The 16012-nt window shown below is 40.7% G+C and overlaps 1 protein-coding gene across 3 annotated transcripts in view; it reads left to right on the top strand.

The window, feature by feature from the left end:
* Positions 1-16012, top strand: part of LOC120949829 (uncharacterized) — a 150736-nt gene that overhangs the window by 55266 nt on the left and 79458 nt on the right. For all 3 annotated transcript variants that reach the window (XM_040367363.2, XM_040367365.2, XM_049605317.1), the window contains one exon: positions 15711-15925. In XM_040367363.2, coding sequence (XP_040223297.2) covers positions 15711-15925 — 215 coding nt within the window. The remainder of the gene's footprint in view (positions 1-15710; positions 15926-16012) is intronic.

Below are 16012 nucleotides of genomic sequence, written 5' to 3'. Positions count from 1 at the left end.
AGTAGAGATTGCAACCTTACCCCGACATACAGCATACCACCACTCGATCGTGTGTAGTGATGTTGAACGAGTTTGGAAAAACATGTTTATTTCCCCGATTGCGGCATTCCTGCCTGTGAATGCAAAGGGGGGGTTTCCATCGGCACTTCATTGCTCACTCACCCGCACAAACGATGTCCGAGCGTGGTAGCCTCAGATAGCAATGGACACCTACAAGTGGACACACGTCTAGGCGACTCATCAACAAGAGCAAGTACATACGACGCACGAGATCAACGCTCATCGTATCGTGAAAAACATGCAATAGGAGGGATAGTGAACGATGAGCACTCTCCGAAACGTTGTCATTTTTCCGGTTGCTTTTACATTCCTCCTGGTGATGCTGGGCCATACCAAGCAAGGTAGAATATGCTGGCATGCTGATGGATCATGCTGGGGTGTACAAATTGTTTTGAACGGGTTGATCAAATCTATTAGATTGTGCCGTTCTACGCTTCTGCAGGGCATAGTAGAGAAAGCGTGTAAACAGTTTCGCTAACATGTTTATACTAATAGCTCTGGTTGTAGTTAGACTGAAAAAAAAACTCTTAAAGGATTTTTTAAAATTTTAAATACATTTCTTGTTTAAACTATCTATACTGAAAGAAATTGTGTGCCAAGAGCAAAAAATGATAATTTTTGTTAGCATTGCTGAAAAAAGATTAGGACACATTTTAATACCAAATCAAATCAACTATTTTTAATGTTCTTCGCATAACTCAAGTTAATTGATCAATAAAATGTAATAATGAATATAGAAAACAAAATAAAACAACCTTTTCTCGTCTTCTTTATTTTGCATGTCATTGACACTTCGTATTCATTGGATCCTTATGACATGAATTTCAATGCCACGGCATATTGCAAAAACTGTGCGTAGCAGCTGGATGTGAGCATATGGAAATAGTGTGTAAAATATGTTTCCCATACAAGAGGTGATGATTGATAGCTTGCAAAAGTGTTTGTCATTTTATAGTACGCATAACAAACCTTTTCATACTGCTAGTTTTTAATGGAAAACCCCCAAACAATATTAAAATACTCAATCTTTATATACATTTTGTACAATATTATCCCAGTAAAAGTTAGAAGACAAACTCAATAATGAATGGTTCAAGATATTATTATAACTTGTTTTGGAATTTTCGGAGCAACCTGTTCAATACAAAAAATACACCCAAGTTATATTGTGATATCCCCTTCAAGTGAATGAATTTTCAATACATCCATGCAACAGGTATACTTGCTTCAGCCCTAGACAGATGATAGGTGGAAAATCTTCATTCACTTCCGTGTCGCTAATGTAAAGCACCATTAAAAATCTATTATGGTCTGCAAGTTGTTATTGTGCTTAGCAGCAAACGAAACGACACTTCACCGCATTACATATAAAATGAAGGGAAGCAAAAACTATCTGCAAAAAAGGTTACACGAAGATAACGAGGCGCTACATACAGTTATACGACGACCTCAGCCATCCCGAATGAGGGTTACTTTAACCTCAGGCGTATACGTTTGTGTGTGTGTGTGTGTGTGTGATTGTGTATATGTTAACCCGAGCGCATCATCTCCTGGAGTCCCGGTGTCGAAAAACGTATGAGCATGCTGGCATACGGCATGTCAACGACTAGGCTTGCCCGTACCTACTTCAGCCGTATGTCGTCTTACGCTGTCGCAATTCGTGGTACAACAAATTAAATGTATGCACACATATTTTGAGTAAAATGTAAACATACTTAAATTTTAACTCTTTACATCGTTCCGCTGCTGTTGATGGTTGTTGGAGAGTTTGAGCGTTTGCTACCGTTACCATATATCCTGGACCGATGCGGTACGGACAGTGAGGATGATACCGTTGTTGCTGCCGGCCCACGGCACAGACCACCAGCAACCGAGCGCTCTGAAGCGGCCAAACATTTGACGAACATGCTTTAGTCGTCGTTTGCTGTTCGTAAACAGTTTCATTCGCACCCGTCCCAAGTGTGGTAACGGGGACGAAAGTACCGAAGGTTTACGGAAATCTGTCTCCGTTCATCGTCGGCTGTAATACGGCACTTGAGATGCTCTCGGAGCATGCATATAATGCCCACTTGGTACCGTTTCATGGCAACGCGAAATGCAAAGGCACTTCATCCGAGTGCCGTGGGTGCATGCGGAGTCCGTTTGGGTTTGTCATTTTGGACACACTAGTCGGGACGGTGGGTTGGCTTGGGGAAAGATTGCGAATGTGTGGATGGATGCTTTTTCTTCGGCATGCGAGCATGCGAAAAATAGTGGCTTTATATTCACGGGCGTATCATTCCGCAATGGTGGCCTGTCAGTTTGGTCAAAGCAAAAAGTTTTATCAAGTGTCATCCAACCAACGCTTCTGGATGTTGATTTCAACGCAAGCATTGCAAATCTGAGGAAGGCTTTGAATGAGGAGTGGTTTGAGGGTTTCTGAGGCATCTTTTTTCGGTTGAGGGTTGACCGTCGAAGGACGCTCGCAGTGAGTGAGTTGTGACATAAATGGGTCGCGAGAACGGTTCAGCAGGAAGCACACAAGAATCGGTATGTATAACGCGGGCTGGCCTGGAGTGCAAACATTAAAACCCATTTACGGGAAAGTTTTTTCCTCTCTCTCTCATTGAGGTTGCGGGTTTGAGATCTGCTGGTTGTGGCAGCAGTTCGTATTTTGAGCATATGGCAACGATTGGTCACAAATTGAAGCATCGTGGTTATCGTGCTGGTTTGAAAAATGTTCACTCACTTTCAAACACTCCCTAAAAAAGACACGCGGGCTCATAAAAGTTACATCATACGCACCTTTCACCCTTTTGGGAGCCGCTCTCGGCCTGTACACGATGCTTTTTGTTTGTCGTTGACCTGCATGTATCTGTGTCAACAGTGTTATTTATCGGGTCACACCGGTACCCCAACACAATACACTGTTATACAATTTGAACTTTATTTAATCCTTTTCCTTTGGAAGTTTGTTCTGAGCCCAAGCTAGAGGATAGTGGTCTCAGAACGTTTCAATTTAGTAAATGCCATGTCGATGCTGTGGTTCTTGGAAGATAGCCCCCCACGAGCCTCCGCCCGCTTTGAGTACTTGATTATGCTCCTAGTTATACGTCAGCTGCATGCATCTCGAAGGTTGGTCAAAGTTCGAAACAAAAGAGAGCCCTAGTGGCCGAAGTGAATCAAACTGAAAGAATGGTTGACGTACGAGGATGGTAAATAAATTGCTTTGGTTCCTCAAGAACTCGTCACCATGTTCCGTTGGGAGATAAAGGAACACTCTATGGAAGGTAGTGCACAGTGTCGCCCATTTGGGGGTATGTCCTTACAAACCTTCACCATGCTGCTCGTGGTAACGTGGAGGCAAAGGCTCTTCTCTTTCCCGCCCCAATGTTTGTGGCAACTTAACTATAGTGACATAACGGTAGCCACGAAATGACCATGATGGCAAAATGGAGGCTAATGGCCCCAAATGGCTCATTTGCTGGTGTAGATTTGGCGCTGGTTGACATCGTCCCACGGAGGAGTAGTTTTGGGACGGTATCTTCACTCAGTGTGTTCGAGTTACGTCACGCCATGGCTTCAGCTTGGCCCCAGCCGCGTGGAACGAAAATGGGCAATCTATTTACCAGCACTCTCCAATCCCCAGAACTGTTAGTGGTGTACGACGAGGCTGACATGACTTTCCCGGGCCAAGCCTCATGCAAGAATGTCATGTTTTAGCGAATGATTTATCCTTGTTTTAAGCACAAAGTGTCCTCCCTCCACCACGCACAGAAACACGCATGCAAGTGCCCCATAATGGAACTAAACTAAAGGTGCGCTATAAAAGACCTGTCCGCATGGGTAGGAGTGCAAAAAGTTATTCACAGACAAGCGCACCTCTATTGTAGGGCGTGTTGTGTTTGCTGTTGCAGAGTACAAACTGTTTTGCAACTACAGCAAGGTGCGGTCCCAACACGATCGGAAATCCATTACGTGTGCGGTGAAGTTCTAAGTATCGTGCAACAGGACTTTGGGAAGCACTGCTAGTGTGGAGTGGCTTTTCGCGACGGCTTTGGCAAGTGGTCTTGCGGTTAATACGAGGTCGTACCATAGAAATCCATTAGTTTCGCATGATTCAATCACTTAGCGTGGTACGGATAAGCGCACCGGTGGTGTTGCGGATTTGGTTCCGCTCGGCGGCCCTTGTGACGATGCCCCAAAGGCGGTCGGGAAGAGGAGTCGTTTTCCACCCTTTTTCCGTTTGTCACACTAAAGGTGCAAAAAAGATTAATCTATTGCCCTTTCCTGCTAGAAGAAACACCTAGCAGCGAGGATGTTGGGCGGGACCAAGAGCAATATTCCTTCATTGTCTGTCCGGGGCAGGATCGCAGGAAAAGGTTTGAAAGGCCGTAGCGTTTGTAGGGCACGACAGGGGTGCGTGAGGTCACAGAGAAAATAATGAGATTTTGTCACGCGAACGGTGGTAAAAGACACAAGTCGAACCAGAGGGTTGGTGGGTTTCTGCAGGCGTGGCTGGCTGAAGTCGAAGGTCCTTTTCTAAGGTGGTTCTTTTCTTCTCTGGAGTCAGCCAAGCGGCTTGGCTTATGGGGATGAGCCGCTCAAGGTATGAGTCGGTCCACAAGATGAGTCTAGTTGCAGGAAAAGATTCTGACAATGGTACAATACTCTCACCATGGGCGTTAGCGTCTTTGCTCGGGGGAATTCTCACCACGAACCAGAGCGCACCACGTAGATTGAAATTGAATTTCTGTCCCTTTTACTGTTGGGATTCATTGCCCCTGTTTGAGATGGTTTTTGGTCGGTAATAATCGAAAATAGATCAAAGTAAACCTGGGGGAAAAACTCATAGGAAGTCTTAAGAGGCAACTCCAGGAAGATCAGTTGGCTCTGTGTTCTAGTTGTTTACTCACTAAAGTAATCGATCTCCATGTTTCAGTCGGGCTTCTAGTACGCTAGATAGTAGTTGTTTCAATAACCCATAAACCACGTATTAGTAACAGACAGCAAAGTATTTGTTGATTAAAAATACTATTATAACAGTTAAATAATATCAATTGCCATAATTACTACCATTCACATTTGTTACAATAGTAAGGTAAATTGTAGATATATATTATGTTTGTTTTATGTGAAAAGCTCTTTGATTGATTTTTGCCATAAATACATACTCTTGAAGTATTTAAGATATCGGTTAAATTGCACTAAACACATCACTTTTGATTTATATTTCAAATGTATTTGGATTGATGAATAATATAAAATTGGAAACACTAGTGTAATTTTTGTTCGACAAGAATTTATGTCTTACAATTAATTTCTACAAAATAAAAAGCAATTCCGTAGTTCAAGTGACTAGTTATCACATCAGTGATACAAACATAAACGTAGGAATATTTTAAAACCAGTCAGTGATGTGTTGGTTTCATACCGTCATTTAAGTAATTTGGGATGTTTTTGACATAAAATTACATTAATTACGTCTTCACACTGCATCTCACACACTGTTAACACACTGTCAAACTTTGCCATAGTCGTTTAAATGGATGTTGACGGCAATTCATACCTTTTTCGTCACGACACAGATCGTTAGAGCGGGCATGATTTAACCGCAATTGTTTTCGCGAGGCAGAATTATTGTTGAGAAATTGGGGTGCCGGTTTCCATTTAGATGGCACCCGCCAGATAGCTTTCATCTGATAAAATTTTCCCAGGCACAAGCTGTTCAATTTGGTACGCTCCGTTATCTCGGTAATTACGGGCGATAACCATCAAGTTTAATGTACGCCTCCGGACCAATCCTTGCCATCGAAATAAACAGTCCATTTTGGACGGTAACGGGTATTGGCGTTTTTCGGTCAAAAGCCAGTTTGGCACAGCTTAGCGCGATGGATGCCGTGGGATGGCTTTTTGTCCTATGCTTGTAGCAAAACCGATGCGGACAAAACTTTGAATTCTGCTGCCGGCAGCTAACCCTTTCGAGAAGGACGAGCTTACAGGCCGTTTGTGACCGTTGAACGGGATCATTAGCTACGTCCGCGCGGGCGCACACGCACACACACACACCTTATCCCGCATCCCGATGCCGAACTTTGACGGTAGGGATGCGGGGGACAGCTTTTTTTTTAATTTATCTTTTCCGAAAAGTTGTCTCATTCCGTCGGCTTAATCGTGTCGACCATCATTCTACTTCCACCAGCGATCCCGGGTGGCTAATTTTTCGATTTCAATTTTTGATGCGTTTTTAATCCAGTCAGAAAATCATCCGTCCCTTGTCTGTTGCCCAAACGGTCTGCTGGGAATGAGAAAATGGTTCCGTTTTCGAGGAAGCAGTTTAATTTTCACGCAAACACTTGCATTATGTTGGGCTAGATCGCTTTCGGAAGGGAAAGTTGAGGGCTTTATTTTTAGGGAATTATTTTTGTTGGGTAAAACCGCTCCCGCCATTTAGCCTATCAGTGGCCTCCCCTTCGATTTGGCAGTTAATAATTGATTTGGTTATCTTTTAAGCCTTCAATACTTAAGCTAAGTTTGAAAAGTTTTCATCACCGCTCGTTTGTTGTTATTTCCCTACATTGCTTTTGGTTTGGAAATTTCGTCTGCCGGAAGGAATTCCGGAAATGCCGGAATTCTAAACGTGACGATGGTCATTTCATTTCATTTCATTTCATTTATTAATTCAATATCCGCCATCAAGGCTAAATAAAGCAGACTTAAAACTAAATAAACCCTAACAAATAAACAAAATAATTCATGAAAAACTAAGCCTAACTAAACTAGTCTTGACCTAGCAAAAAAAATTAAAGAAAAAAAACATAGGTAGAGCGTAGAGACTATCAAAACTTAATGAAAACTTAGAAGAATAATTAAAGAGAATTAGAAGAAAAAATACGGTTACGGAAAGAGTTGAGAGAGGAGTCGAAATCAAAGAGATGCTAAAAGTGGTTAAACAACCTGAAACAGGATAGAATAGGATCATTGAAGGTATAAAGAGTATGACGTGTTTCAATTGACAGAGGATCACGAGGACGAAGGGAACGAGAGGGAACATACAACGAGATGGACGAGAGTAAATCAGGAGCATCATCATCAGAAAGTAATAAGCCACCAATAAAACATGCTTGAGACACTTGGCGGCGGAAGCTTAAAGAGTGAAGATTGAATAACTGCAATCGCGTTTCATAGGGAGGTAGTGAGGCAGCACCGAACATACGACGAACAGCAATCCTGGTAAAGAGGCGCTGAATGCTTTCAATTCTCGAACAGCCATCAATAGTAGGAGGATTCCAGTATATTGAAGAAGAGGCCTTACCAGAGCACAATAAAGGTTTCTTAGGAAGCTTTGATCTCTAAAAATAGAGGTAAAACGTATAATAAACCCAAGGGTTCGATTAGCTTTTAGTAGAACCTCATCAAGCTGCAGTTTAAAGTTAAGACGACTGTCGAGTATAATACCAAGGTCACGGATGGACATAACACGAGAGAGAGACGAGTTAGAGAGAGTATTCTTTCCATTTAATTACCATATTAGCAACCATCATATTGATTGGTTTGAACAGGAGAGTTCAGAATAAATTTTCTTGAAAATGATAAAACACCATCAATATCATATTGATATCCAATTTTATACAATAAATATAAAAAGCGAAAGCTAGATAATCATAATTTCATGTCACACACAAGTTATACAAATGAATTGAAACATATAAAAATAAAGCGTCATTAATAGTTTTAGCGACTGTATTAGGATGCAAAATTACCTAAATGAGTCTACTTCATGGTGTTCATCTAATCTGCTCTCGCTGTGCGTTGAAAACTGTAGTACAATTAGCTTTCATCATAAAAAACCCGACACGGTATCGTTATAATCTTAGTCTTAACGCAATGCCAAAAATTTTAGTGATCCAATGTGTCTTACTACCAGTTATTGTTCTCTTGTAGGTTCTGTTGTAGAATATAATTCTGTGACTTGCACACCTTGTACAGACATTTGGATAAACAGGATTGAATCAATACAGCGTAGATTTAGCAGATTAGTTTTTCATAACGTGCCTTGGTTGAATTAGGAAAATATGCCCTCATACCATGACAGATGTTCTCTTTTAGGATTACAACCGCTTGGTCGTAGACGCCAAGTCGCACAGGCAACATTAATAGCAAAAATATTAAACAACGAGATTGACGTACCATAAATATATTAGTTGGCCTGAACATATATGCACCTGGAGGTAATCTTAGAGCGAGGGACACCCTAAGGCCTCGTAACGCTAATTCTTTGTATGCGAGTAACTCACATATATCCGCTATGTGCATGACTTTCAATAAATACAGCTTCAATTTGGAACTCTAGTACTGCACCGTTCAAAACTAACATATTATTAGAATGGCAGGATCGACATAGACAAGAAAATGTAGGATTCTTCTTCTTCTTCTTTGGCTCAACAACCGATGTCGGTCAAGGCCTGCCTGTACCCACTTGTGGGCAAGACAAGAAAATGTAGAATAGGATAGCTTTTATTATGTTTTGTTCTTTTAGACGTTAGTCGGTTGAAATCAAATAAATAAATAATAATAATAAAAAATACAAATGAACAGATGAACAAAACAATCACCTTATTTGTGGAAACAACCTATAAACAACTGGCGTTGTAAATGTAAACTTTCGATTATCTTTTAGTTTGTTTAAGATACGTTTTTCATTTCGTCATTATTGATCCAACACATTCCTAATTCACCTTTATTTACCTTTAAGTCACTTTTATTTTTAATCAACAAATGCAACTCTTACATTCACATGCTTATTTTACTGAAACGAATACCAGACACATCGAGAATATAAAACATTGTTTTCGATGAAATTCGCTTTCATTTAAAATCGGTGATGCAGTCCTTCGAAAAAAATCCTAACCAACTGTGAGCGAAACAATGGAGGGATTGAAGTGTGAAGAGCCATTGTGTGTAAATAAGCATTGACGCTTCGCTTTTAATGCAAAAATGTTCTTCTCATACGTCGTATAATAAACGAAACAAACGAACATTTGCACAGTGGTTTGAACCTACTACTTTAGTAGTGTTGGGAAGATTATCGTGTAGCACCGTACGCTTACGGACAAATACAACAGATGGATTAGAACAATACCATTTCCATTCGATTGGAACGCTCCGAGAACATACGAAAGGCGTTGGTGGAATTAGTATTTCGATCTAACTTAGTATATAATGGTGAAAGGAAAATTCCATATATTTCTTAACTAAATGAAACAAGTCCCTAGTTCAAAGGAACGGAACAGAAAATGTAGATGAATTAAACGTACTTTTAAAGCGACTGACTTGGCACAATTGTATAATTTATGTAATCATTTATTTCTCAATTTCTTGATTAATTTTTATGTTGATGTTTTAGATGTATGATCATGACAGTATTTGGTGTTTTACATTTAGATTTTGTTCAAACGTAGGTTCAAAGGCTCTCAAGAAATGAAACCAAGCAAGTAGTTTTTGGAACGCTTCATGCATATAGCTAAGCTGATATGCTGAGAAATGAGTAAATACATAAATGAATGAATGAATGAATAAATTTCATTTTTGTTGGATTTCGTTCGACTTAATCGAATGCTTTGTTGTGTCCATTGAATGCACTACCTCAACGTTGTCATTTAATGAAATAAAAGCGCGATTGGGTGAAATAGATAAATCAACATTTACTCTATATGTTTAAAATATGTATGCACAATAATCAAAAATGTATTCGATAAAATTGCTCCTGTTCCTCGGTGAAAGGGGATAGCTAATGAATTACAATTCAAACAAGCCATCAAATGATTGTTTTGCCTGCTATTGTATTAATTCGTTCGTGCCACCCATACCGTTCCAACAATCCCCGGAACGAAAACACCCGCGCAACCGATTCCGATTGCAGTCCGGTCACGTCCGAGAATAGCCCTTAACGGCAATTTATTTGTAAAAGTTGCAATTTTCTCACTGTCAAAAAAAGAAAGACAAAAAACGACGATCGGTTTCATCACTTTGGTGGAGCGCCAGTTTTTGTATTTGGATTGGTACTTTCAACACCACCGAAACTCGGTGACGCCAGCGAACGTAAAAGTTTGTTGATCCTTTTTTACGACTCTTATACAAAACGAGCTGTGCAGGAAGACAGCAAAAAAAAAGGAACGGCCAATGTCCGGTTGTTTCTCCGGATGGGTTAGTATTTTATTGATCACACCACCTCTTATAGCGTTCCCCTTGGCTAAGTAATTCACTTTCCGCCATGGTTGCGTTTGTTTAATCTTAGGCTGAAAATAAAAACAACTCACCAGGCGTACGGTGGTAAAAAAAAACCAACACACACACATTTAGGCATTTCATCGGAAAATGGCCAAACAATAAATCGTTGCACGCGGTGTGGAGACAATAATGCTATCGCGTTTCGCGTTTGGGCCGCTTGATTTTATTACGCGTATTTACGCGATGCTACACACTGCTGAAAGCTGTTGGGACAGCATGCAGCAGAGGTGTGTGTATGTGTGGTTGTTTTTGAAAAAATGTCTTGAATCGACAAAATACTGCTACAATCTGCTGACAACGAGACCGATATGAACCGATAATGCAGGAATGCTGACGCTTGGCGAGATGATGGTCACCACAAACAACACAGTTTGCGCCATGGTTACAAGACTATTTATCAAATCGTGAGCATTGTTGTTTTCTGACCTTGGGTCACAGTGATAGAACGTCTTGGCGATTGATACACCAAATATTACACGATTGATACAACAAATGTTTTGTAATGAATGATTTAAAGGTGTCCAAGTATCATCGTACCCTTCTCTTACCTTAAAACACGTTCACCTAATGTTTGCTAGCAGAGAGACATGAATGCAGTACTGTTTATAGAAAGAAGCGAATCTTGTCTAATGTATCCTTCTGTGAACAGATTTCCCTCGCCTTATCGTTTACATACCAGCTACGGAGCATGGGTAGCTATAAAAATGTGTCTTTGCTGGAAAATACGACTGCCCCGCCCCGCGGCTCCATCGTGGGAAATGGATTTTCCATTGCTCGCCACTTTTCGAAGCCATTAAAATGAATGATGACATCTAGATGGCATCAAATTTATGCACGCTTTTGCCCTACTGGTTTGTTATTACCGTTGCTATTATTGTTATTACCATATTACGGTTTCGGAAAGTTTGTCATTCCCCTTTTTTGCCAGGACAAATCACCGATCTGCTGATACGCTTGCCTGTTTGGCTGTCAAGAAACGGGTTCATATTTATCCCATCCAAATTATAGAAGTTTTTCTTTATATGATCTCCCATCTCCTTGTCAGTCAGCTCCTCCGGAAACGATCGATGGTGCTTGTGTTTGGCCTACATTTCTCCCATATCTGGAATGCAACGGATACGTGGCCACACACACACACGAGCAATCTTTTGCAACGTTCCATAGTTGAACGATCGTAAACTCACGTCGCTGGTGAGCACATGCTTATGGATTTGTAAAAATAAAGTTCGAGTTTCATCGATTTTAAGGATGGGGATAAAGCTAAATTTGGCATGCACTCCTTTTGGGGCAGTGGAAGGCAGCAAAAAATGTGACCACAAAAACATCAAGGAAAACATATTCAACATCCACAAAACAGAAACGACCGAAAAAGCAGGGCAGCCGCATGCAAAAGGGCTTTCAATCGGAGCTGGGAAGATTATTTTTCGGAAGCCTTGCAAATTCCACACACGAAAGGTTGTACGCCGGCTGACAGATGATCCTTTGCTGGACTGTCCACTCAATGTCAGGCTTGCTCATTTACAATCCAACCAAATGCAGCACAATACAGCACACACCCATAAGGCCCATGAAAAGTAGTCGAGCAAAAGGAGAAAAGTCACAAGGAGGGCTGTATATAGGGGTTTTTTTGCGAACCGGTCCTTTCTACTTGACGTTAATCCTTGTTTCTGTTTCTTCCTAATCCTGTTGTGATACTGTGGAATTAGGTCATTAGGGAGATGGGCAAGACTTCCCGGATAGGAGTTGCTGGTCTGAGCAGGGATTGAAAATGATTCGTAGAATTCAGAGGGGTCCTAAAGTTCGGCTTTATCTGTATGGTATGGCTATTTTTAGTTTAAAACCAAGTGGGACTGATTAAAGCAATCTATTACGGTTTAAATTTTATTTCAGTATATTGCATGTACTTTTGTATCAAAAGCAAAGACTGCAAAGTTCTTACTTGTTTATGAATAGAGTTTTACAAACAAGACCATACTTATCTGAATGTTGTTTAAAATAGTTATGTGCTTCATTGCACCACAAGGTGCGCGTTGTATCAAATCCTTTGTGGATAATTTCGTCGTTTATTTGAACTGTTCAGCAATCTTCATGTTTGAAGTTGCCATATATTATTTAAATTTTCAGCAGCGCCGTTTATTGGTCTAGTTGTTCTATTGCCCAACTCGTGGTCATTCCGTAAACAGAGCTTTTACACATTTCGCTTGGCGTGAAACTGGACGATACTTCCGGCGGAAAGTTTATCTTCTGTAACTCGTGCCAATAAAATGCAAATAAACACAACGGATATACGATTGTACTACGATCCAAACCAAAGTGTTGAGTGCATTCGGTTCTGTCGATTGCTTTGTTGCATTTTGACGAAAGCTCTCTGTTTTCTTTTCTTTTCCCTGCGACTCTACCGATGATCTGGCTATGTTTGCGTTGGCAGTCTTGCAGTTTTAGCAGGTCGGAAACTGCGCCGCTGGGCATCACAAAGTCAAAGATTGAACGCTTGGCGTAGCTTTCAAATTTATAAAGCAAACATCGACCAACGATGATTACCGAGCACTCAAAGCGGGCCGGAATGAGTGGATCGAACACTTTGGATTGGAGACTTGGGGGAAACCATTCGTTCGTCAAAATTTTCCTCCACGGCACGAACGATTAAGCAAACAGCGCCGGTTAAGGATAGCTTTTTTTGGCCACATTCTTGCGCGGGTTTTCCAGTCACTGGTGCGATGGGTGATTTTGTCCCCAAATCGATACGATCTCCGTTTGGTTCACGGTCCAACTGGGCAAAACATTTTTACCCACGTCATACCAACCTAAGGTTGGTGGACAATCATGACCTCGCTTCGTTGCAAAATTGGAGCTCATGTTTGCGGAAATTCAAGAAGCTTTTAAACCTTCTCGAGCATGTTGCAATACTTTTCGCAATAGAAGCATGCCTAACATGTTGAACGCATTCTCAACCCATCCCGTTCGACTGTTTACGTGGCGGTCTAGGATGCCGAGGCTTAAACACGCCTCTACACCGGACAGACGGATACGGTAGGCGAAACGAATGTGCGAAATTATCATAAAAATATCGTTAAAACAGATTCCGAGAAGATAATAAAAGGAAATTTATCGTTTTTCGTTTGAAAGGGTGAGCACCACTCACTCTACAGCGCAAACGCCCGCGCTTGAAGCCTATCATCGCAGAGGCTCAAAAGGAACTGATGGTAAGAAAAGGTCGAACCAAGGCCCAACTTGTGCATTTCTGCCGATCCGATGATGGCCATCGAACCACCGTTCCCGATGGAAGGTCGATCCATTAAAAGGAATGGGTGTGCAAATTTGACTCTTCTAGTGGAGAAATAAACGGCTCTTTCGTTCTGACAGTTGGGACCCGCTGGCTTTCTGATTGGGCGCTCCGAGCAAAGTACATTCAACCGATGCGAATGTTGGCTTTTCTTAGAATGTTTTAAGGATCGAACACGCTCCATTTATTGTTGTTATGCGTGTTGACACCCGCGTTTCCACATGAATGTTTGCTTTTTTATTTTTTTTCTAGCTGCAAAGAACTCAGATATCTCGACAAGTTTTACGTTTTGCTCGATTTAACGCTTCAAATTCAAACTGTTTAAACGACAAAGGTGTTTTTTTTAATTTGAAAAATCTAAAAAAATAGATTTGATAGAAATGTTTGCTTGTAAATTGATGGTCGTACAAACGGCACAACTGATCATCGAACACCGCCGCGGTAGGTCAGTGTTTCGCGGACATGTATCGAGGTAGAATAAAACTTTGGTTAAAGCGGACTTTTCAACACTTGATCGTCCAGGCGATCATAGAAACCCAGAAGGGGTTTCCCTTACTACAAACGTTGAAGTTTAGAAGCCTAACCTTGGGTAGGGGGACATAACTAAACTCTTGAAATAAGTTGGAAGGCGAAGTGTTTATGCAGCGTAACGTCCTATCTTGACAGTCCTAACGAATCTGACATGTCATGGTCGGAGTTGGTTTTATTTATACTCAAAATAAGTTATTGGTTTCGAACATTTGGTTTTGGTATGTGTTTTTGTCCTAATTAAATGTTATTGTTTTAGGAAACATTTCATAAATTGAATTTGTGTTAGGTGCTTGTCGAAGTATGCCTATGCTGTGGTTTTACTGTATTGCGAAAGAAGGTTTCAACTATTGTTGCTAAAGAATGGATGTTTTCGTCGCTGAGCTTATAAATTGCTATGCGTTTTCGGTTCGCCTAGTTTGTTGCAGTAACGCCTGATTTGCTTATTATGCGTCTTTCGGGTGTTTTCGAGAAGTGTGTCACAATTGTTTTTATAAGAACGGTGTGGCCTGAATTCTTCCGGTTGTTATGGTATGCGTTGTTATGGTATGATCTGATTTGCTGAGTGTGTTATAATGAATGTATTGCAATGGTGTGATTTGGCTTTCCGAAGTGTGTTACAATGTGTCTATAGCTGATAGTGTATATTGTAATAAGTTATGTATAGCAGATATGCTACATTCTAATATTTTTTAAGAGATTTCATTGCTAGCTTCATGCAAAATGAATCAATTGATAGATTTTAAGTAAGGGTAGATATGTCATGTGTGTCGTTGACTCGCATTATTAAAAGAGTAACTAAGGAGTATTGCAGTCATCCATCAGTTAATTTTCTTCGTCTCACACAGGATACAGTTTAAATAAATTTAACAGTCAAAATACTCATTAAGTAAATAGTTGATGCATCGGTTGAAGCAGACATAATAAGATGATAGCTATTGCATAAAATATTTTCGATATTCGGAAAAAGAAATGAACATGAACTTGTTCAACAATGGATTCGGTCAAACCAAAAGTACACCTTCTCCCATGCCGTGGGCATGGAGAGCGGTTCCTTGAAAATTAATTTGCATAAAATAATTGTTCAACCGTTCATTCGAACTACTGAAGTTTCGTAACGTAACGTAAGTAAACGTAAAGCCAATTTTCTCCCATTTTGTTGGTTTTAATTTTTTGCACACATTCTACCAGTGCAGTACAAAAGGTATATTTTTCATTAACTTTTGTACGCGCCAGGGATTTCTTCACGAAGAGGTTAGTTTGGGAACTGTGTTGGAGGTGTTCTAAGCTGTTAATGAATTAGTTGGGAAAAGTGATATTGAGTCATACAGGCAGGAATGTTTCAATGAATAAAAACAGCAGCAAAGAATGTAATCGTAATAGCTTAAGGTATGTGATGGCTTGTCTCTAAATAGTTTGGGTTTCGATGCGTATGACTGTTTACCACATTACTACAAGCTAATGAAATTGACTATACAATTATCTTTCGACATCCACTTCACCTTTCACTGTGCATACAAACAGCTTGGTCACTGGTATTAATTGATTACTTTCTTTAATTCAATTACAGATTATGGCTTTGGTGCTATTCGATCGGTGCAGCTGGTGGTGGACCCTCCCGCAGTACGCCGTGGACAACATGCAACATTGCGTTGCCTCTACGATTTGGATGATTCGCCACTGTACTCCGTCAAGTTCTATCGCGGTTTGCGAGAGTTCTACCGTTACTCACCGGGACAGCAGCCGAGTAAAAAGATATTTCCTTTTCCCGGCATCAATGTCGACGTAAGTATAACGATTCAATTTCAGAGTGTAGCGAATGCTAAGGGTTGTAAATTATCCGCTTGCTTCGTTCCTTCAACCGTTTGCCAA

Source organism: Anopheles coluzzii, chromosome 2, assembly GCF_943734685.1.
Source record: "Anopheles coluzzii chromosome 2, AcolN3, whole genome shotgun sequence".
Lineage (NCBI taxonomy): Eukaryota > Metazoa > Arthropoda > Insecta > Diptera > Culicidae > Anopheles > Anopheles coluzzii.
The sequence above is the reverse complement of the archived record's forward strand: the minus strand, read 5'-3'. Positions and strand labels throughout refer to the sequence as shown.